General features: G+C 43.1%; 1 protein-coding gene and 1 long non-coding RNA gene across 4 annotated transcripts in view; both read right to left on the reverse strand.

Moving 5' to 3' along the window:
- LOC133044055 (uncharacterized) overlaps window positions 1–3,959 on the reverse strand; it is a 131,623-nt gene extending 127,664 nt beyond the window's left edge. Inside the window, exon 1 of the long non-coding RNA XR_009689820.1 lies at window positions 3,637–3,959. This is a non-coding gene — a long non-coding RNA (uncharacterized LOC133044055). The remainder of the gene's footprint in view (window positions 1–3,636) is intronic.
- Window positions 3,960–10,322: 6,363 nt separating this feature from the next.
- Window positions 10,323–23,980, reverse strand: part of TESPA1 (thymocyte expressed, positive selection associated 1) — a 33,277-nt gene continuing 19,619 nt past the window's right edge. For 2 of the 3 annotated variants that reach the window (XM_061125619.1, XM_061125618.1), the window contains 4 exons: window positions 21,373–21,581; window positions 18,814–19,619; window positions 17,149–17,242; window positions 10,323–11,327 (listed from right to left, as the gene is read on the reverse strand). In XM_061125619.1, the coding sequence (XP_060981602.1) occupies window positions 11,116–11,327; window positions 17,149–17,242; window positions 18,814–19,619; window positions 21,373–21,581 (1,321 nt within the window). In that variant the 3' untranslated portion in view covers window positions 10,323–11,115. The remainder of the gene's footprint in view (window positions 11,328–17,148; window positions 17,243–18,813; window positions 19,620–21,372; window positions 21,582–23,980) is intronic. The other variant, XM_061125620.1, reaches the window with a different exon arrangement.

Consider the following 23,980-nt stretch of genomic DNA (forward strand, 5'->3'; position numbering starts at 1 on the left):
CCCTTATGGCAGAAAGAAAGAAGAACTAAAGAGCCTCTTGATGAAAATGAAAGAGAAGAGTGAAAAAGTTGGCTTAAAACTCAACATTCAGAAAACTAAGATCATGGCATCTGGTCCCATCACTTCATGGCACATAGATCGGGAAACAGTGGAAACAATGGCAGACTTTATTTTTGGGGGCTCCAAAATCACTGCAGATGGTAACTGCAGTCATGAAATTAAAAGATGCTTGCTCCTTGGAAGAAAAGCTATGACCAACCTAGACAGCATATTAAAAAGCAGAGACATTACTTTGCCAACTAAGGTCCGTCTAGTCAAGGCTATGGTATTTCCACTAGTCATGTATGGGAGAGTTGGACTATAAAGAAAGCTGAGCACTGAAGAATTGATGCTTTTGAACTGTGGTGTTGGAGAAGACTCTTGAGAGTCCCTTGGACTGCAAGGAGATCCAACTGGACTTTCCATAACTAAGAAAATGAGGTTATCTCATCCTAAAAGAAATCAGTCCTGAATATTCATTGGAAGGACTGATGCTGAAACTTCAATACTTGATCTGATCTGAAGAACTGACTGATTTGAAAAGACTCTGATGCTGGAAAAGATTGAAGGCGGGAACAGAAGGGGATGACAGAGGATGAGATGGTTGGATGGTATCACCGACTCAATGGACATGAGTTTGAGTAAGCTCTGGGAGTTGGTGATGGACAGAGAGGTCTGGCCTGCTGCAGTCCATGGGGTTGCAAAGTCGGACACGACTGAGTGACTGAACTGACTGATTTTGAGAATGCAATTGGTAAGTTTGGGGAAGTCAGGTGATAAAGGGGGAAGGGATGGAGATTTTTGTTGTAGTTGTTATTTAAAAGCTTAGATTTTATATGATGGGTAAAAAACAAATAGAGAAATTACCTGAGAAGAATGATTTTTATGATAGTTCTGTAAAAGTCAGACTGCAACAGAGCTCAGTAGACAAGCTGCTGCTGCTGCTAAGTCGCTTCAGTTGTGTCCGACTCTGTGCGACCACATAGACGGCAGCCCACCAGGCTCCACCGTCCCTGGGATTCTCCAGGCAAGAACACTGAAGTGGGTTGCCATTTCCTTCTCTGTAGACAAGCTAGACATGCCATATTTTAGGCCTAGGTTGTTAAGACCTGAAATAAAATGGTAGCTGACGAAGTTTCAAAGTTGAATTAAGATAAAACCAATAAAGAAAAGGCTATGCTACACACCATCCCACTCCTATTGTACTTAGTTGCTCAGTTGTGTCCAATTTTTTGCTACCCATGGACTATAGCCCACCAGGGTCCTCTGTCCCTGGGGATTCTCCAGACAAGAATAGTGGAGTGGGTTGCCATGTCCTCCTCCAGGGGAATCTTCCCAACCCAGGGATCAAATCCAGTTCTCCCACATTGCAGGCGGATTCTTTACCACTTGAGCTAGCAGGGAAGTCCATCCCATTCCTATTCTTTAATTATTAACCTAATTAACAATTATCTCCAGATAATTTATCTCCAGTCCCCCCTTCCCATGGAGCACCTCTCCCTAGTTTACACCTTTGTATCAAAGACATTTTATTCAAGACATCCTTTTTAGTACTCTCCACCTATGCCTTACTCAGTCTGCCTTTATTTCATCATTCCATTCCTCTTTCCATCAAATGATTTTAGTCCTTATAAGACCTTAAGGCATTAATCACCCCAGAAAATTCTCTGAAATTCTGTCTGCTAGTCACCTTAACCACCCAATGACAACATAGAACTTACTTTCAAAATTATTAGAATTTTTGACTACTGATGATATTCATGCTAGTTAATGCTCAAGTTTTTAAAAATCATGATTGTTGTAGAAAATAAAAATCACTTGTAATCTTGCCACCATTATTAAAATACTAACGCATTCCTTCCAAATATTGTAAAATGTGAATAATCTTCACATATTTTAAAATACAGTTAAAATATCAGACTGCAATAGAGAGATCCTGGAGCTCAGTAGACAAGCTAGACATGCCATATTTTAGGCCTAGGCCTTTTAACTTATTTTTAATGGGAGGATAGTTGCTTTACAATGTTGTCTTGGTTTCTATCATACATCGACATGAATCAGACATAGGTATACATATGTCCCCTCCCTCTCAGTATATACATCTTTGCATCTTGCTTTTAGTTTTCATTTCCATAGCTATTTTAGAGGCTCCTGGAATTCAAGTGGTTCTACTCAGAATCTTGCTAAGATCCCTGCTACTGCTGCTTCTCTGTAACTCAGCCTTTACTCTCTGTAACCTCTGATTATTCATGACTTCTGCTCCCTGTGGTTTTTGCTGTCTGGCATCCACCAATTGCCTACTCAATGCACCTTTAAACCATTTTTCAAACCACCTCAGCCTCTCTTTCTCCTTACAGTGTTTGGGTAGAGCTTTAACAAGTTTCCAATAGACCTTTTACCCTTGGGCCTAGTGTCCATGCCAGTCCACAAAATGTTGCAAAGAGGGAGAAGGAGTCATGTCTACCATAACAGAACTTACGAAGTTCCTCTTAGAGGAAAGGGAATGGCAGACACAGTTGTCTTGATCTATATTCCTTCATTTCTCACTTTTTGAAAATAAGATTTTTGATGACTATATAATTTTCCATCCTGTGAACATTCCAGATGTACCTACCTGTTCCAACAGTGATGAACAGTTAGCATGTTTCTGATTTCCACTACTACAAATAATAGATGAGTAGCCTGCTAAATTGGTTGAGTCTCAAGTAAAAACTCTTGATTTCTAAAAGCTGAATTACTACATCAGATGTGGCACTCTTGATAGTGTTTGCCAAACGAACTTCCAAGGGTTTTATGACATTAAAATAGGAGCAAGGATTTTAATTTGCTATATTTTGCTTTGTAGGAACCACAGGGAAATCTATACTATAAGCTAGAAATACTTAATTAGAAGAAATATTTGATCTTAAGAGATGTTCTCATGTAATGAATTTAGTACATTTTAGGAATGAAGGTGGTAGGGAAGATTACAAAACAGCAGTTTGTGTTTTGAGGAGGAGGAATGCACTGGAGACGGACTTGAATTGGAAAGTTATTATGCACTCAAGTATATTGAAAAAGGAATGAAAGGCACATTAAGCTATGCAAATTCATTCCTTATCTTTAACCTTTATATGCATAACTACATTTTACGCAGTTGAGCCTGCAGGTACTTGTTTGTATTTTTCAACTATTAATCGACAGGGCTATTGCCATTTTGTGATCTGCGCCAAGAATTTCCAAGGTCAGTATGCCAGAAGTTAATTAGCCTTTCCCCTTTAGTTAGAATTTTTTTCTCCCTTCAAATTTTTTTCGTTGGGATAATTTTGGATAATACCACATGAAAACCTTGGTGCACTCATTTTTTTAAAAGTCACGCCACTAAAAGGTATTTCCTAAAGTGGAACTGTTGTTTTAAGAGATATGAACAATTGTATTACTTGTCATATATTGCAGGATACTGTACTCCACTGACATATTATTAACTTTGCACGTCTGTCTCGCTGGTTCTTTCCATTTTCCATCTTCCCCACGGAGAAATGGAGCACAAATGGCTCAAGTCGAACGCAAAGTATAAATAAAAGCTCAATAAATACTAGTGGATTAATTTTTCCGTACCTGTAGGCTTGACTTTCCTCCAGATTTTTCTCCCCGAGTCTCTTCCTTTAGTTTCTTTCCGGAAACTACTTCATTACCTTAAATTGGCAGTTTCAGGCAAAGTAATTTTGAACAGAAGCGACTTTCGTTTCCCTTACATCTTGTTGCCCATTCTGGAAACTTACTTGCTGTTTGAGGAAGCCAAATTCAAAGCACCCACTGCCACCTGAGCTCACTCACACCTGGCTGCCTCCTCAGAAAGGAAATGTTTTCTGGAAAACTTTCTACGCCAGTCAATACGGGCAGATTCTAAAGCTAACAAGATAGGCGCACGTTTCTGTCACCCCATTAGACGCTGAGTGGCAGAAATTCTATTGAAGGGGTAAGGACGCCCGGGATTATTTTGCATCTCAGCAGCTTGGAGTTAACACTGGATGCCCCTTCCCAGGCCCCGACAGCTATGACAGGCGGAAACCCGCCCAGGAGGAGCTTCTGCCGCCCCCGCTAAGCCGCAGGGAACGCCCTTCCCCAGACACCCAGGTGGAGCCCGGGCGCCGGGTTCCTCCCTCAGGCCGCCAAGCCACAGGTCCAAGGTCGCCGCGCCGAGCGGCCGGCCCCCCTCAGGCGCTCGAAAGGCCGGGCAGGGTGGGGGCGGGGGCGGCCGCGGCGTCACCACTGACGTAACGCCGCAGCCGGCCGCCGCCGCGGTACGGGGGACGGGGCGGGGGGCGGGGGAGCGGGGAGCAGGCAGGGAGGGGGCGGGGAGCAGGCAGGGAGGGGGCGGGGAGCAGGCAGGGAGGGGCCGGGAGATGAGCGCCAAGACGGTCCCTCCGGCGAGGACTGGGCTGTGGGCGAGCTGGGAGAAGCAGAGAAACGGGGACTTGAGGGGGATGCAGCGTGGAGAAGATGTAATCGTCTCTGATGCCGGCGGCTCCCTCTGCGGAGCTGGCGCTTTCGAGATAAAGCCGCATCCTGCTCCTGGCTTTGATTGCCTCCAGGTGATCCTCAAAGCGCCTCTGGCATGCTTTGGAAGGGCCGTTCTAGTCTTCCTTTTATAAGGAATGTCTTGCCTTCCCTGCATTGATCCGTCCCGGCACTTGCCAGCACCTACTGGTACTTAGAGATACTAAACGACTTTTGAATACCAGCTTCCTAAACCTTTCCCGCTGACCTTCCGGTAAGGAATGCTAATAGGCTAAACTTGGCTTAAAGCTCAACATTCAGAAAACTAAGATCATGGCATCTGGTCCCATCACTTCATGGCAAATAGATGGGGAAACAGTGTCAGACTGTTTTTTTGGGCTCCCAGATCACTGCAGATGGTGATTGCAGCCATGAAATTAAAAGATGCTTACTCCTTGGAAGGAAAGTTATGCCCAACCTAGATAGCATATTAAAAAGCAGAGACATTACTTTGCCAACAGAGGTCCCTCTAGTCAAGGCTATGGTTTTTCCAGTAGTCATGTGTGGATGTGAGAGTTGGACTGTGAAGAAAGCTGAGCACCGAAGAATTGATGCTTTTGAACTGTGGTGTTGGAGAAGACTCTTGAGAGTCCCTTGGACAGCAAGGAGATCCAACCAGTCCATCCTAAAGGAGATCAGTCCTGGGTGTTTGTTGGAAGGACTGATGTTGAAGCTGAAACTCCAATACTTCGGCCAGCTCATGCGAAGAGTTGACTCATTGGAAAAGACTCATGCTGGGAGGAATTGGGGGCAGGAGGAGAAGGGGACGACAGGATGAGATGGCTGGATGGCATCACCGACCCAATGGACATGAGTTTGAGTAAACTCCGGGAGTTGGTGATGGACAGGGAGGCCTGGCGTGCTGCGATTCATGGGGTCGCAAAGAGTCGGGTACAGAGTGAGCAACTGAACTGAACTTGGGACGCGTCAAGAAGCGTGTCAACATAGGGAGGAAAAAATGACTGCTCAAGTTTAAGAGATAGAACTCGCCGTCTCCCCCTACCCCCGCAATAAAAAAAGAAAGTGAAACATGGTAATTGTTTAAACTGCAAGTTTGAGTTAATAATTCTTCGGGTAACTGGATAATTTTTTGCAGTCTTAATTTTGAAGTTAAAAAATAAGTTTTTAAAGAGTCGCTTTATCCTCAAGTATCTTTCGCCATTTTTAAGCCTTAATTGTCAAATCCTGCTAGTAATGCGGGGTGGGGGTGGGGTTGTAAAATTAGCATAGAAATACGACTTTAGGACTTTCAGGCCAAATCCGTGAACTTGAATTCCTTATGATTAGATCTTTAGTCAGTTCTGAACCCAACTTTAGAATCTGTTTAAGAATGTAAATCAGAGGTTTATTTAGGAAAGCAAAATGGCCACATATTATGTTTTGTCAGGTTTTATATTATCTGTGATTCTTTTCCCCCTCAATGTTTGCACCAAAGACTAAAGTTCTTTATCTGTGGAAACCTGCATCGTGGTACATATTCTTCTCTCACACCCCAAACTGGTGTTCAGCTTATATCCATTTTATTTTTCTTTTTCACATGATACAACAGCTACTCCACCTGACATCTCTCCTGATGAGTCTGAACTTGCACATCTCTTTCCTGCAATGACTGTTTTCTATCCCAGCCTCATGTCAAAACTTCCACTGGGGGAGAGGTTATAAGGAATCCTGAGCACAAGCCTGAGAAAGCCATATTCCTGATTGTATTGTCCATGGTGAATATTGAAAATCTGCTTATTTCTCACACGTTATTAGAGAACATGAATTCTCTGTCATGGGTTTATATAAATTGTGGGCTAATTGTCCACTATTCTCCAACATAAAGAACAGGAGAATGTGATCTGAAGTGGCCCGAGCCTGCAATGGAGGAGACCTGGGATGAATCCCTGAGTGGGGAAGATCCACTGGAGAAGGGAATGGCTGCCCACTCCAGTATTCTTGCCTGGAGAATTCCATGAACAGGGGAGTCTGGCGGGCTACAGTCCATGGGGTCCCAGAGCTGGACACAACTGTCCGACTTTCACACTTTCAGAAAGACTAATAAAGACCTACTGTATAACGCAGGGAACTCTACTCAATACTCTGTAATGACCTATAAGGGAAAAGAACCTAAAAAAGTGGGTGTATGTGTAACTGATTCACTTCGCTATATACCTGAAACTAACACAACATTGTAAATCAACTATACTCCAGTAAAAGTCTTGTAAAAATACATTTTAAAAGGGCGTTGGTTAAAGAGGATTGTGTGAAAATGTGTGGACAATACAGAAAATGGATTTAATAGAAAAAAGTACCCCCCACTAACTATCAGAGGATCCAAATTCTAGCACTGGCTGGCAGTATAACACGATCCTTTCCTTTTTTTTTTTTTTTTTTTTCAGTCAGATAACTGACTAGGCTAGTTCCTTCAAACTGTGACATTCTATGACTCAATTTTCTCAGCAGAAGTGGAGGGAGATATTAACCCCTTTTCCCCTGGGCCCACAGGATGTAGCAGCTGGGATTTCTGATGGGTGGAACAGCTTGTATAGATGAGCACAACCCGGATCTGGGAGCGTTGTGGGACTCCCATGGCTGAACTCCAGTTAACAAGCCACGGAATTACCGCACCTTTAATCCCTTTTTCCGAAATGCTGCACTGGCTCTGCCTTCCACACCCTGCCCCTCTAACCACTCAGGAGGTTGAGCAAGTGGAGCCCAGGCAGATGCTGGAGACATAAGTGGAGGATAGAGACCAGAGGAAGCTTTTGTTCCCAGGGCTAATAACAGAATCTTCTGCAAATGACTGATTCACCTTCCGAGTTCTTCAGAATCTTGCCAGGGAGGGAAAGGGGAGACAGACTACTTTTCCTCCCTCTCTGATATTGCCTCTGGTGCAGATCCATCGGTTATTCCAAGCTCCCTGGCCTGAGGGAACAGCACCCCAGGAAGCAACTAGGGAACAGAGAAGCTTATCCTTGCATACCCCTTCCTCCAGAATCCTGCCTCCACCTCCCTCCAGATGAGGTCTCTAAAAAGTCTTGTTATTCACTGGGGCTTCCCTGACAGTTCAGTTGGTAAAGAATCCACCTGCAACACAGGAGGCCCCGGTTTGATTCCTGAGTTGGACAGATACCCTGGAGAAGAGAAAGGCTACCCACTCCAGTATTCTGGCCTGGAGAATTCCATGGACTAAGTCCATGGGGTCGCAAAGAGTCGGACATGACTGAGCGACTTTCACTTTAACTCCTGCATCTAATAGTGGATTGTCTGGTTCTGCAGTCCCAAGTTATTCCTTCAAGGATGGAGTCATATAGGCTGTTAGCCTCTCAAACTCTTTGAATGAAATAATCTCAGATACTTCTGGTCTCCTTGATCATGATGGCTTTAAAGTTCCCCTCAGCTTTGGTGCAGTGGTCAAGAATCTGCCTGCCAATGTAGGAGATGCAAGAGATGCCAGTTGGATCCCTGGGTCAGGAAGATCCCCTGGGGGAGAAAATGGCAACCTGCTCTAGTATTCTTGCCTGGCAAATCCCATGGACAGAGGAGCCTGGTAAGCTACATCCGTGGGGTCACAAAGAGTTGGACCTGACTAAGTCACTGGGCCTTCGAGCAGCTTGACTCAACTTTGGATGGGTATCTTCCAGACGCTAGGTTCTGACTCCTCTTTTCTTTGGAGCATTTACTTTAGAAAGCTTGCTACTGTAAATCTTATCTCTGTCCATTTGAGATGTAAATCTTCTCTCAGCTTCATTCCACTTTTACAATCCTGGAAAGTCTTTCTCTATGACCTAAGAGTCATTTCTCTGAAATGTAAATATTGAGGAAAATATCACCCAGTTTCTCGGAGGGTAAGAGCCTGACTTAGGGGCGAGGGGGAGGAAGGCTGGTTCCAAGTTGCCAAACTACCTCCTTCAAGAAGATACCAGAAAGTTTATTTTTCCTTTAGCGTGTAGTGTGTTAGTCGCTCAGTCGTGTCTGACTCTTTGCAACCCCATGGACTGTAGCCCGCCAGGCTCCTCTGTCCATGGGATTCTCCAGGCAAGAATACTGGAGTAGGTTGCCATTCCCTTCTCTAGGGGACTTTTCCTTTGGGTAAGGCCAATTAGCAAACACTGATGGCCTAAGATGCCTGCCACTCCAGCTCTTAAAAACTCTTCAGCCCTTTTCCACCTAGCTGGGCAACAAGACTGGTCTATTCCCAGCAATAGTAGCTAAATAAAATAGAGCTCTGTTTGCTTGTCATATCTGGTACGATTGATTGTTTTTCTTTAACATTCATGGTTATGTTTTCTTTTGAATCCCTCTTTCCCGGTCTTTGTTATCTTGCGGTGTATTAGGCAACCAAGTGATACGTTACTGTAAACCTGTGTGTATGTGTGTGTGTGTGTGTGTGTGTGTGTGTGAGACCTCTCTCACTGGACTGAAATTTTCTTTGGGAAGGATACTCTCTACCATAGATTGCCTGGGAGAGCCCTGTCAGTGCTCAGGCTCTGTTTATTGACAAACACTTTATGTCTTATACAAACCACAACTGTTAATTATCTTTTAAAAATGTCAAGGTTTAAAAAACATATTTTTACTTACTTCACTCTGTATGTGAAGTAAGAGAAAAACAGAGGACTTCCCTGGTGGTCCAGGGGTTAAGAATCCACCTGCCAATGCTGGAGACAGGGTTAGATCCCTGGTCCAGGAAGATCCCACATGCTGAGAGGCAATTAAGCCTGTGAGTCACAACTACTGAAGCCCATGTATCCTAGACCTTATGCTCTGCAACAAGAGAAGCCACCACAATGAGAAGCCCACACATCAAAACTAGAGAGAAGCCCCACTTGCCACAACTAGAGAAAGCCCAAGTGCAGCAACAAAGACCAATGCAACAAATAAATATCTTTTAACAAAAGAGAAAAGCAAATATCCTATGTTAATGCATGTATGTGGAATCTAGAACAGTGGTACAGATGAACCTATTTATAGTGTAGGAATAGAGTCGCAGTCATAGAGAATGGACATGTAGACACAATGTCCATTTCGGGGCAGCGCCATGCATTGGGAGGCTGGGATTGCTATGTGCACCGGCGTGTGTAAAACAGACAGCTAGTGGGAGCCAGCCATGTAGCACAGGGAGCGCTGTAGGGACCCAGTGCTGGGGGCGGCGGGGGGACGGAGGCTCAGAGGGAGGGCGTGTGTGTCTACATGTGGCCAATCCACTGTACAGTAGAGACCTACACAACATTGTAAAGCAATTATGCTCCAATTAAAAAAAAATAAACATTTTTATTTGCATTGTTTTCTGCCAGCAAAAAATACTGCACATTTTTTGTAATGGCCAAGAGGAGGGATTCTGAATCCCACTCATCTCTTTTCCTATGAAGATCCAAAATTTGGGATACAGGTGGAAGCTGGTTTAGTGGGGGTTGGAGAGAGGCTCCAAGTGGATCTCCTTAGATGGGGCCTCAAGAAGAAAAACAAAATAGGAATAAAACAACCATATGACCCAGGAATCCCACTACTGTGCATATACCCGAGAAAACCATAACTAAAAAAGATACATGTACCCCAATGTTCACTGCAGACCATTTACAATAGCAAGGACATGAAAGCAACCTAGAAGTCCCATTGACAGGTGAATGGATAAAGAAGATATATCTGGTACATATATATAATGGAGTATTACTCAGCCATAAAAGGAACAAATTTGAGTGAGTTATAGTGAGGTGGATGAACCTAGAGCCTCTTATAAAGAGTGAAATAAATCAGAAAGATAAAAACAAATATAGTTTATTAACATGTATATATGGAATCTAGAAAAATAGTACTGATGAACATATTTACAGAGAACAAATGGAGATGCAGAGTAGAGAATGGACTGGTGGACACAGTGGGGGAAGGGCAGGGTAGGACAAATTGAGAAAGTAGCATATATACAAATATATGTATATACATACACACACTATCATGTGTAAAATAGATAACTAGCAGGAAGCTGCTGTATAATATAGGGAGCCCAGCCTGTTGCTCTGTGATGACCTAGAGGAGTGGAATGGAGTTGGGGAGGATAAACAGGGAGGGGATATATATATAAAATTATGACTAATTTTCATTGATATATGGCAGAGAACACCACAACACTGCGAAGCAGTTATCCTCCAATTAAAAAAAACTAAAAATAAAAAAGAAGAAAAACAGGAAATTGGTACGGTGGAAGACTTCCTGGAATTTAATTGGGAGCACAGAGGGATGAGTAGAGGCTCTGAGGGAATCCCACTGTAGATTGCACCAAGGTTTCAGAGCCTGAAAGTAGGAATTGTCTTTCCTCATTTAGCTTGAGCCTTTTGAGAGTATTCCAGTAGCACCCTTGTTTCTCAAATTTGATTATCCTTCAATCTACTAACTGCCCTAGGCAGTGTCGAAGCTTGAGAGAAAATTCTTTGTCTAGGTTACCACTGTCCATGTCATATATATCATGTATTCTAATACCCACATAGAAAAACCAAAGTGCAGAGAAATGAAGTGACTGTTTAAGGTCTATCTCTGTGCATACTCTTCATGACAGCATCAGGATGGAGATTCCAAGTCTCTCACTCTGGTCTTCTGTCTGGTGTACCATCTTGCTTTTCTCTTATTGAGGTCAGGAGTTTGCAGGGCCAGGGAGCAGGAGCTGGATGTTGGAGGCTGTAGAGCCTCCTGTGAGAAGAGGTGGGAATTAGGTTCTTCTGTGAAGTCATTGCTGTCAGAGCATGTGTTGTGGTTGTGGTGGTGGTGAAAGCCTGCAATGGAAATTTAAAATAAACACATCATGCTTTTTTAAAAAAACTGAAGTATAGCTAATTTACAAATGTTGTGTTAGCCTCAGGTGTACACCAGAGTAATGCAATTATATAAGTGCGCTTAGTCGCTTAGTCGTGTACGACTCTTTGCCACCCCATGGACTGTAGCCCTCCAGGCTCCTCTATCTATTCATGGGTCTTCTCCAGGCAAGAATACTGGAGTGGGTTGCCATGCCCTCTGCCAGGGGATCTTCCCAACCCAGGGATTGAACCCAGGTCTCCTGCACTGAAGGAGGATTCTTTACCACTGAATCACCAGGGAAGCCCACACAGATGAATTCTTTTTATTCTTTTACATTATAGGTTGTTACAAGATATTGTTTATATTTCTCTGCACTATACAAGAAGACCTTGTTGTTTATCTGTTTTATATATAGTATAGCGTGTATTGGGCTTCCCAGGTGGTGCTAGTGGTAAAGAATTTGCCTGCCAATGCAGGAGACGCAAGAACTGGTTCAGTTCCTGGGTCGGGAAGATCCCTTGAAGTAGGAAATGACAGCCCATTCCAGTACTCTTGCCTGGAAAATTCCATAGACAGAGGAACTTGGTGGGCTGCAGTCCATGAGGCTGTTAACCCTAGACTACTAAAGACCTCTCCTGCTCCTCCACGGCTCCCTGCGGGAACCATAAGATCGCTTTCTGTGTCTGTGAGTTTGTTTCTGTTTTGTAACTAAGTTATTTGTATCACGTTTAAGGTTCCACAAATAAGTGATATCATATGATATTTGTCTTTCTCTTTCTGACTTATTTCAGTTAGTATGATAATTTCTAGATCCATCCATGTTGCTACAAATGTCATTATTTCATTCTTTTTAGTGGCTGAGTAATATTTCACTGTGTATATATACCATATCTTTTTAATTTATTCATCTGTCCATGGATATTTAGACTGCTTTCATGTTTTGGCTTCCCATGTGGCGCTAGTGGTAAAGAACCTGCCTGCCAATGCAGGAGACATAAAAGATGCAGGTTCCATCCCCAGGTCAGGAAGATCCCCTGGGGAAGGAAATGGCAACACACTCCAGTATTCTTGCCTGGAGAATCCCATGGACAGAGGAGCCTGGTTACGGTACATAGCTTCGCAGAGAGTCAGACACAACTGAAGTGACTTAGCAGGTATGCATGTTTTGGCTATTGTAAATAGTGCCATTGGGGTGCATGTATTGTCTTGAATTAGAGTTTTCTCTGGGTATATGCCCAGAAGTAGGATTGCTTGATCATATGGTAATACTATTTTTAGTTTTTAAAGGAACCTCCTTATTGTTTTCTATAGCAGCTGCACCAATTTGTATTCCCATCAACAGTATAGGAGGGTTCCCTCTTATCCACACCCTCTCCAGCATTTATTTGTACTTTTTGATGGTGGCCATTCTGACCCATGTGAGGTGCTATCTCACTGTGGTTTTGATTTGCATTTCCCTAAAAATTAGCAATGTTGAGCAGCTTTTTATGTCTTTGGAGAAATGTCTATTTAGGTCTTCTGCTCATTTTTGATTGGGTTGTTTGTCACATCATGCATCTTTGAGACAACTGTAGGTACTGGGTTGGTAGAAACTTCCATACCCTACCTGGGGAAATGTTTCATGATCTTTAAAGTTTCATGATCTTTAAAGTGATCTTTAAAGTTAATTCAGCTCAATGTTTAGAGTTATTAACAGTTCACCTGTACTTCTATTCTTATTCTTTTGTACAGATTACTGAGCACTGCTGGAGAAAATGACAAAACCATTGCCAATCCATGTTCTGCAATTTGAATTGAGCCCTAACATTATTCACCAATTCGACTACTGAGATATGTTTCTATTATTTTTGTCCTTTCTCCATAGTGGTGATCTCAAACTTTTATGATCCTCCTCAGATTTCCTGCCTCACACTTTTAATGATGATCTGACAGGAAAAAGGGAGAAAAGAGTAAGCACACATTTCTTGACCTCCCCTCCAGATGACCAATGTAACTAGTCACGCCTGTCCTTTTTCATTTCCTCTCATCTCAGAGATCTGTACCTTAGTCCCTGGCTAAACTCTCCAAAAGTGCTTTGGATCTCAGCTCATTCCCACTCTCCACTGACCTCACATCGTCATTTCCCTACCCTTCTGAACCACGGTCCCCTGCACTCTATTGATTCTTTTCCTCCAGCAAAAATACATGCTTAAAACTTCATCATCCTAGGGAAAAAAACACAAAACACTCCTTAGAGACTCTTGACCCTTTTACCTACTTTGCTTGCATAATTTCCTACTCATTTTTCACATTAATATTATAAAGCCCTGTCACACAAATAAAAATACTCTTATCAAGTTTCCTAATCATTTTCTAGTGGAAAATCTAGTGGTCTAATTGTCTTTCCTACTGGATATTTTATGACATATGTTACTGAACAGGACATCCCCCTTCTTGAAACATTATTTTTGTTGTTGTTCAGTCGCTCAGTCATGTCCAACGTTTTGTGGCCCTATGGACTGCAGCACGCCAGGCTTCCCTGTCCTTCACCATCTCCTGGAGCTTGTTCAAACTCATGTCCGGTGAGTCGGTGATGCCATCCAACCATCTCATCCTCTGTCATCCCCGTCTCCTCCTGCCCTCAATCTTTCCCAGCATCAGGGTCTTTTCTAATGAGTCAACTCTTCGCATGAGATGGCCAAAGTATTGGAGTTTCAGCTTCAGCATCAGTTCTTCCAGTGAATATTCAGGGTTGATTTCCTTTCTAAAGTTACTGTGTTTCATTGAGTCTGATAAGCTATTGTTTGTAAGGCTTATGATTATTTTCAAGGAGGCGTGTGTGTGTGTGTGTGTGTGTGTGTGTGTGTGTGTGTGTGTGTGACAAAACTGTATATCTTACAATTACATTGGCTGACAATGCCAATTGTTAGATGCATTCTATTTCAGACATATTCAAATACAGAAAAATGCACATCTTAGAATAAGTGAAATACAGCATCTCTAACCACAATGACTCCTCCTGTAATGAAATTCTATCACCCTAGCAGGAAATAGAATCTATTACTCATTTGAAATGTGTAACTCATGGAAACTTCCTCTCTGGCAGAGCAATTCCAATCTTTCTGTATACCTGACTTCTAGGAAAAGATGGGATATGTTTGAGAGAGGAACTGATGTGCTGGGTATTTCATGAATTGTGTAGAAAAGTATAGTCATATAGACTCTGCACAGCCTGCTTTGCTGGACGTCTTGGCATTATGTTTTTCTTGTGTGAGGCTGACATCTGCTGGACAAGTAACACTTGATCAGAGCTTTGTATTTTAGAGTAAATTAAAATTTTTGGCAGCGAAGCTTAGCTGTGGTGCATATACTCCACGTTTTCTATTTGAATTTGGCAAGTTTGGCAGTTAATTCTCTTTTCAAATTTTGTATGCTGTGGTTGAGTCTCAGTGAGCTTTAGAATGAGAGCTCACCTTTGGGGCATCTTTAATATGTGAGGATAAAGCCCTTTCATTAAACTAGTTGTTCTTAACCCTCACCGGGTGCCAGAATCACTGTATGTGATGGACGGTTTATAAACATGGCCACAACAACCCTCCCATTCCACATGCCTTTTCACAGTGTGACTTTGCCACTCCTATTAAAAAAGTAAAGCATGTTTTCCTTCCTTTTGAATCTAGATTGGCTTTGCAATTTAATTTGAGCAATAACATGTGGTTGAAGGGGCATTGTACAACTTACAACATATCCTTAAAAAGAGACATTGCAACTTCAGTTTTTCCTGAACATTCTTCAGTTAAGACTACTGAAGAATGACTCAACCCCCATGGAGAGAGTACCTGGCTGACAGCACCAAGATTCAGTACCAAGGTCAGCACCATTAGGGTGAGCCCACTTTTGACCAGGTCCAGCCCAGCCAACTAGCCAAAAGCAGTTGCATAAGTGAAACCAGATAAGACAAGCAGAAGAATCTCCCCAGCAAACCCACAAAATAGAAATAATAAGTAAGCTTTTCTTTAAGTCACTATGTTTTGGGTGGTTTATTATACAGCAATAGATGACTGATATCATTAGGAAAACTTTTTAAGAAGAATAAACAATAATAATGCCCAAGTTCAAATCTAAGAGATTTATATTTAGTTCTATTAGGTGGAATCTAGGAAATAAAATATATTTTTTTAAAAAAGCTTGCAAGATTGGGAATCACTGATCTAAATATTTTATGCCCATAATTACTTTTTCTAAAATCTCATCATCATCTACAACAGCAGCATCCTAACAGTTACTCCAATAATTCACATTTCTTTCACATACTCCTTGTAAGGTTTCATAGGAACAAACAAAAGTTGATTTCTGCAAGATTACTGAGCTAGTAGGAGGTAGGTTATTTGACTTCATATCCTAAATTTTTTAAACTACACATAGTAGATTGCTGCTTCTGATATTTACCTCTTCTGTGAGTGACTGATACCTACTAGTTATGTACCTGGAGATGAAGGTAATGGGCATGAGAGAAAATAAAGTGACTAAAACCACAGATAATTAGAATTAAAGAATTTAGACTCATAAAGACCTTTGTGATTCAGGACCAGTAACAATGAAATTTCATGTTAATCAAAATTTTGGTTAACAACTGGTTAACAATCAACAATTTCATTAATATCGGACTAGGAAGTGCAGTAAAGAGTAGTAAGACATCCAAAATGGAGGGAACCCTAAGCAAGATGATTCATTTACTTAATTCAAGAAAGATTTCAATTCTTACTCTCTTGTAAGAACTCTCTCTCTTCTCACAGAGAATTCTTATTCTCTGTGGTCCTAGGGAATAGGCAGCTGTAGCACCAGGAGACTAATTTCTGCTTAGTTTAAATATAAATCTTTAGCAAGAATTAAAAAGAATAAAAAATACCTCTGAAAGAATTAATGCTTGAAATTCACATCTAGAGGAAAGATATTTTAGCTGCAGTAATTACCTACATAATATTCATGGTCCTTCTTTGAGGAGGGAAAGAAAGCTTATGTATATCAAACCCGAGCTGCAGGATAGACCTCAGAGCTTAAGTGAACACAGCTGTAAGACGCATTAAGGAATTTTGCCTAAGTCCTATGATTTAGGCTGATTAGAAAGCAGCTAAAAGCAGGTGCGAGGGTATAAATCTCCATGGTTGGTTTTCACCTCTTGCAAAACTACAATGCTTCTTAAACTTCAATGTACAAGCAAATCACCTAAGGATCTTAGTAAAATTCGATTCATCAGCTATAGGATGGGGAAGGGCTGGGATCTCACATTTCTAACGATATCCCAAGTGATGCTAATACTGCTATTCTACAGACTATATTTTGAATATTAAGGTAATACAGAATTTTCCCCCCAAATAACAGTTTTCAGACTGTGATCACCAAAACAATGACATCAACATCACTTGAGAACATGTTAGAGATGCAGATTCCCAGGCCCTGTCCAGACCTATTCAATCAGAAACTCTGGCAGTGAGGACCCAGGCATCCGTAGTGCCTCAAGCCTTCCAGGGAATTTTGATGCTAAAGTCTGAGAGTCACTGATTTAGAGAAGTATTTATCCAGCCATAATAGAATCACCCTACCTAAGAGCTTAAAACAAAAAAAACAAACAAAAAAAAAACCAAAACAGTCCCTGGGCTCCATTAGGAGGCAGGATGTGGGACACTTCATTGTGAGTATTTGTAAAAATCTCAACATGTGCTTGCAATGTGCGGCCCAGTTTGAGAACCAAGAGAGACAGAGAGACAGAGACAGAGATAGAGACAGAGACAAAGAGAGACAAGAGATCCATTCACTTACTTCTGGAGTCTTCGCCAGCAAAAGTCCGGTAGAGGTGGTGATGTCCAGGTCTGCTGGGCCAGTGGCTGTCCTCCTCCTCACTGTTGCTTTGCACCTGTAACCAAGGTCCCCGCAGAGCTCAGTCAGCACCAGTGGTGGGGAAAAGAGCAGGATGGCAGGCGACATAGGGGAAAGAGGCTGAGTGTACTTGAGTAACCTGGCCTCGTCTCTTGCGGTAGGAGCCCGGCAGTGAGGAAGGCAGGGCCAGCTCTGTGTTCAGTGAGGGCTGGCACACATGCAAACAGGACTGCGGACCATCACGGCTTCTCTGTGTCAAGGGTTTGACAGATTTTCCTCAAGACTCTGGCACTTGGTCGTAGCACTGTCTATAGACCCAGGCAAGAGCAATCCCGGGTTTTACAGAGCTCATGGGATGACGAGTCAGTGGACCGAGAGAATGTGTCCACTTTGATTTTGCACTAGCCCTTCTAGACCATGCTCTGGATGCCCACAATCCCCTCCCCAAATGCAACTCAAATGGCCCCAAGCCTATTTCAGGGAAATGCATTGGTTTTGCCTGGTGTCTGTTCTCTCAAGGCTGGCCTTTTTCCTAGGGTATGCACGCCTAGGCCTGAATGATGACTGGTAGATGGTTATATGGGTTGGAGGGGGGGGGGGTTGTGGGGGCTTCCCAGGTGGTGCTAGTGGTGAAGAACCCAGCTGCCAATGCAGGAGATGTGAGAGATGCAGGTTCAAGCCCCAGGTCAGGAAAATCCCCTGGAGGAGGGCATGGCAATCCACTCCAGTATTCTTGCCTAGAGAATCCCATGGACAGAAGAGCCTGGGTAGGCTACAGTCCATAGGGTCGCAGAGTTGGACATGACTGAATTGACTTAGCATGCATGCACACACGCAGGGGTTTGCGGCATTTGAATATGCCAGCTGGGGTGTTCATACATGGTGTGCAAAATCCCTTATGGTGCGGGACAGATGTGGGTAGGGAAGAGAAGGAGATAGAGGAGGGAAGGGCCAGGATGGCTCTGCCCACTCTGCCATATTCTAGCACTGAAGTTCTAAGAGTGAGAAGTCTAGATTTGAATCTGAATTTTTAGGTCTTCATGGTTATATACTTGCCAAGGTAGAAGAGATTTTATATAATCATGTTTAGTCTAGTGTGTAACTGACCTCTATCTGTACTCTTGTGTGTATCCCACAAATGATAGGGGTGGGTGTGTTTGATGGGAAATTTTAGTGAAGACCAGCCTGGAAGAGGAATTAGAAAAATAGTGACAAAAACTGGGTGCTCTTAAGAAACTGGGTCTATTTCTCTTTCCCCTTTCTTCTATATTAATTTTGGTTGATCAGTTGTATCCGACTCTTTGTAGCCTCATGGACTGTAGCCCTCCAGGCTCCTCTGTCCATGGAATTCTCCATGCAAGAATACTGGAGTGGGTAGCCATGCCCTTTTCCAGGGGATCTTCCCGACCCAGGGATCAAACCTGGGACTCCAGCATTGCAGGCCGACTGTTAACCATCTGAGCCACCAGGGAACCCACTTTCAAAGGTTTCTGAATGTAATTCAAGACTCGGTATATCTGACAAGGAGGATATATTTTAACCCAAGGGCAAGAATCCAGAATTCAAGGGCAGGAATGCCAACCTCTCCCTCACTTTCAACCCGCTCACCTCCGAGTCCAAAGCGTCCTGCCACTGCTCAGTTAGGGATCGGTGCATTTCTGTTCCCTCTGGACTCTGTTTCCATTTCTGCTGGACGATGGACAGGTCCAGTGAGTTAACCTTCTTGCCCATGGGATTCTTCTGAAACAGACTCCTCCGTGCTCTGCTCTTTCTTGTCCAGAAGGCACCATCCTGGACTGAGTGGGCCTCCTTACTGCTGGCCTGCAGCGCCCACAGCTCTCTCTGATCCTGCACAGGGTCTGTGCTCCACTGCAGATCTGCTCTGGGCAGAGGATGTGAGCAACATGGTGTCCTGAGGTCAGAACCCAGAGTTTCTGAAGGTTCTTGCCATGTGGACATCCCCTGCTGTGTTTCGTCTCTAAGGCAGAGGATACATGGGCAGGAAGAAGGAGGCAGTTTTGTGCCCTTGGTAGGGGGCATGGGAGCTCCCCGTGGGCCTGGTCCAAACCCAGAGTCTTGCTGGAGGACCAGCTTCTCTCCTCGCACTCTGTCCATCACCTCCCACACCACCTGGTCCAAACTGTTCCTTTTGGGAGTATGGTCGGGTGGGGACAGTCTATCTCGTGGGCAAGTGTACAGGCACATTTTGGAGATGGCTTTCCGGAGGCGCTCTCTGGGTGAGTGAGGTTCAGGCTCTGGGGACAGAATCTTGATGGATGGCATGTCAGCTGGGTTGCAATTCCAGAACATGTGGGATGGTGTGAACTTTTGGACAGGTGTCTTAGACACGTAGGAGTAGAGACAGAAGAAGGCATCTGCGGTGACGGCCAGTGTCTGCACTTGCTTAAACCTGCCTGAGTGCAAGGGGTGAAGATGGTGAGTCGAGGAGTCATCAGAAAATTACTTCTTGAATTTTTCCCTTCAATAGCTTTCCTAAAACTCAAAATTCAGAAAGAAGATGCCAATTTCTCTACCAACATTTCTCCCATTTAGATTTCTTAGACCTAGGATTCCCTTTCTTGATCTCCTTGACTTTTTGACTCTTTATCCCCAGTAGTCTAGAAATTAATTCTATACAGGATGAAAAACTTTTCCACATCTTGATTTAGCATATCCTTTCTGCTGTCAATATACAATGGCCTCTATCACTATGTTTGCTTCAGTAGTTCCCAACCTTTTGGGGACCAAAGACCAGTTCCATGGAAGACAATTTTTCCCATGGACTTGGGTTAGAGGGATAGTTTCAGCATGATTCAAGTGCATTACAAAGTGCACTTTGTTTTTTATTATTATTATGTTAACTCCACCTTAGATAATCAGGCATTAGATCCCAGAGGTTGGGGACCCCTGCTTTAGATGACAAATGTGACTAAAAAGGGCAAAACTAACATTGTGTTCTTAGTAAGAAAACTTTAGGGTTATGGAAATCTTTTTTGATAGAAGCAAATTTGAGAGATAGCAATTACCAGGCAATGGACAAGGGTAGAGAAATCTAGATGGTCTATATTATTTCTAATAGACTTTGCTTCTCAACGTGTGGTCAGTAGTTCAGTAGCATTGGCGTTACTTGGGAACTTATGTTAATACAGAATCTCAGACAGTATCCCATGCATCTTAACAATATCCTTTCATAATTCATATGCACATCCATATTTGAAAAGCATGTGATAAACCATTTACCCATTAAACTGTAAGAGTCCTAAAGGCAAGATCATGTTCCTGTTGCCTAGCTGCTATTCTTCCAGAATTTAACATCTCTACCTGGCACATAAAATACATTCAACAAAAACATCCTCAATCTTTAGGATGCATAGGAATCATATAAAGTGCTTGTGAAATACTTCCACTGAAAATCCTTATGTCAGCAAGTAGAGCTCAGGAGTATAATTTTACCAGATTCTAAAGCTGAATCTATACAAAGGATCTGAAACAGCATTATCAGGAACACCACTATGATGGCGGGTAGCGTGGGCTGTAAAAGAATATTATTTGAAATATATTCTAACATATAGAAAAAAATAGTCTTTCATCCCTCATCAAAGTAGAAAGGCCCTCTCATATCTTTCTTCAGTATGGAATTGGGACAACTTAAATCATTGTTTCCTTAGATGTGGTAAGATTACACATAAGGATCATTGGTGTGCTTACTTAAATATTCCTGAGCCCTTCCTTCTCTGGAAGAAAAGCCAATGAATATGAATGCTTTATAGACTCCTGCACAATTTAACATAATTAACAGAACTGCTGTCCTCAATGGAACTTGTATTAATGTAATGGCTATAAATGGGGAACATTCACTAATTCCAACTGAGAAACAGAAAATGGTGACAAGATTTAAAGACATCAGTCCAATTTGATTCAGTGAAAAGAGAGAAAATCTTAAAAGAAAGTTACTGGGATACCAGGTCTCTTGAAAACTCTTCAAGAGAGAGAAGCAGAACTCAAAGTTCTCCATTCACTGAAGACAACATAGGAAGAAACAGACACAACAGACAAAGGGTCAAGAGAAGCTAACCAGGAGAAAGTAGGATTTAGAGCCATTGATCCCTGTTACGACTGTCTGGAGGCTGAGAGAGGAATAGAGCACGGGTCTGTGCTAACACTCACTGGCCAGCATGAGGCAAGGGTCCTCCATCTCAATCCTCCGCACCTGGGACTTCAGGAAGAGCTGGAAATCAATGCCTTTGGCTTGAGAGGGGGTGGTGAAAAACCGAGCAGGGATTCGAGAAGTGTCTTTGTGGTCCTCCTGACCAAAGCCCAGGCTGAAAAGGACATCTTCCGCATCTTCTTGCACCTTGTCCAGAATCTCTGAGATGCTGAAAAGTGGGGGTTTGGGTAAACACAGGAAGCTTTGAGAAACAGGGTAATCCAGACTATCTAATAAAAGTGTGAGGACACTGAGATACCTTTCTGGCCATTTCTCCATCTACCACTGCAACCCAGAAAAGCTTTCACTTCTCTGAATCCAAATTCTCTGTCTGAAACCTGGGAATTACCATCTGGCCTTGGTTTAAAAATTGAACGTGATTCTATTAGAGTACTTCAAACAATTGATTAAAATGATTACAGATGAATGAAAATTTGCTATGAGAGGGATCCAAAAAATCAAAATCAGTATAGTTGCAAAACACTCTGTGGTTGTGTTATTAACCAGCCAGCTCCCATTTGCTACATGATAGAGCCGGCTTTTGCCAAGTGCTTTGTAACTTGCACCAGCTTGCACCAGTGGTTGGTGGACCAACCAGGCAATGAGTGTGTAAGCAACACAGAAGTCATTTTATTCTCACCCTGAGGATAAAATTGGATCAATACAGCTGTGTTAGGTAGGCCTGTTTGTAGCACAATTTCAGGATAGAAGCTCTGCATCTGTAGATCAAACACTTTCTGTCTCCAACATACGTCTATGTGCAAATCGTTGCAGCACCAGGCTGCTGACACAGGAGCTCACTAACAGGGCATTCCAAATAGCTGTGAATTATTTGAGGCTTCGACTAATCACTGTTAATCTCTTCGGAAAGGATGCCAGGTGTTCCAAACTGTTTAAGTAAACACTCTTGTTTAAGTAAAAGCTGGATAATTGGAATCCCTGGTCCTATTCTTGTGCGTTCCTCCTCACTGCTAATTTCATCTCCATGATCCCGAGTTTCCTTATCTGAATTGTGGTCCTAAGACTAGATCCCTGAGGAGGCAGGATATCAAGGCGGCAGAAAAGGAAGATGCTGAGCTCACTGCCCTCAGTGAACACACCAAAAAATACATCCACACGAGGAGCAGTTCTTGCTGAAATCAGACTGGATGGAGACTGGCAGAAAGACTCTTCAACAACTAGGCTATAAAGAATGATCTACAAGGAAGTGGGTAGGAAGAGAAGAGAAATGATCAGGTCAGGATCTGCATCCCTAGGAGGGGACACAGAGGAGGAGGGGGGCTCCCAGAGGCTGAGAGATCCTCCCTGGGGAATGGATGGTTCAAACCACAAATTGGGCACCATAGCCCTCGAGTCTGATGCTGGGCAGAGGAGTCCCATTCGCTAGCTTGAAAACCAGTAGGACTAACAGGAGGGCGGTAAGAACTGTGCTCGCAAAGATTATGCACACACTTGCTTACTCCTGAAACAGGGATGAGGAAGCAGATTCAGTGTGTCTGGGACTCTGGCCAGCTTCCTGCAACCTACACTGAGCATCACTCCAGCTCTTCTCACTCGCTAGTGGGGCGCTCCGCTAGGGTGGAGGCCCATCGGTGAAGACTGTGGAGCTGTGGGGTATGCAGCTGGCTTGGACCCGGCACAGGTCTGAAACGGGCGATGGCAGCCGTTACTGTTGCTCCCGGAGGAGGCAGATCAAGAACGGGCTGAAACTCTAACTGAATGTGCCAGAACTTCTCCAGAGTGTGCCCTAGCCTGCTCTGGGTACCTGCTCTGCCCTTCTTGCTCTAGCACTGTTCCCCTCCGGGGTGAAGGTAGCAATGCTGGGATGGGGGAGTGCACACACTGAAAGGAAGGGACCCAGCTCAGACCTGACCCTCGGGAATCCTGCTCCAAACACGTAGGACACAGTCTTGCCCTGGATAGGGAACTGTCAGTCACCGAGCACAGAAGCCCTGGCTCACACCTAACTCTGGCTCTAGCCAACACCCTCACCCCCCATCTCTAGCTGCGCTTTCCACTAAGGTGATAGTATATGTAAAATAGCCAATGAGAATTTGCTCTAAATCAAAAGGAGCTCAAATGTGACCTGTGCTCATTTCAGAAACAGCTCTTTTATAAAGCTACAGTCATCAAAGCAGTACGCTACTGGCACAAAAAGAGACACACGGATCAACGGAACAGAACAGAGCCCAGAAATACACCCATGCATGTATAGTCTAATAATCTATGATACAGGGGGAAAGAATATACAATGGAATAAAAGACAGTTTCTTCAATAAATGGTGCCGGGAAAACTGGATAGCTGCATGTAAAAGAATGAAATTAGAACATTTTCCTACCCCATAAAAAAATAAACTCAAAATGGATAAAGACAGTTCCATAAGAATAGAAACCATAAAACTCCTAGAAGAAAACACAGCCAGATCACTCTTGAACATAAATCATAGCAAAGCTTTTTTTTGATCTGTCTCATAAGGCAAAGGAAACAAAAGAAAAAGTGAAAAAATGGGACCTGATTAAACTTAAAACATTTTGCACAGCAAAGGAAACCATTTACAAAATGAAAAG

Source organism: Dama dama, chromosome 22, assembly GCF_033118175.1.
Source record: "Dama dama isolate Ldn47 chromosome 22, ASM3311817v1, whole genome shotgun sequence".
NCBI classification, from domain to species: Eukaryota; Metazoa; Chordata; class Mammalia; order Artiodactyla; family Cervidae; genus Dama; species Dama dama.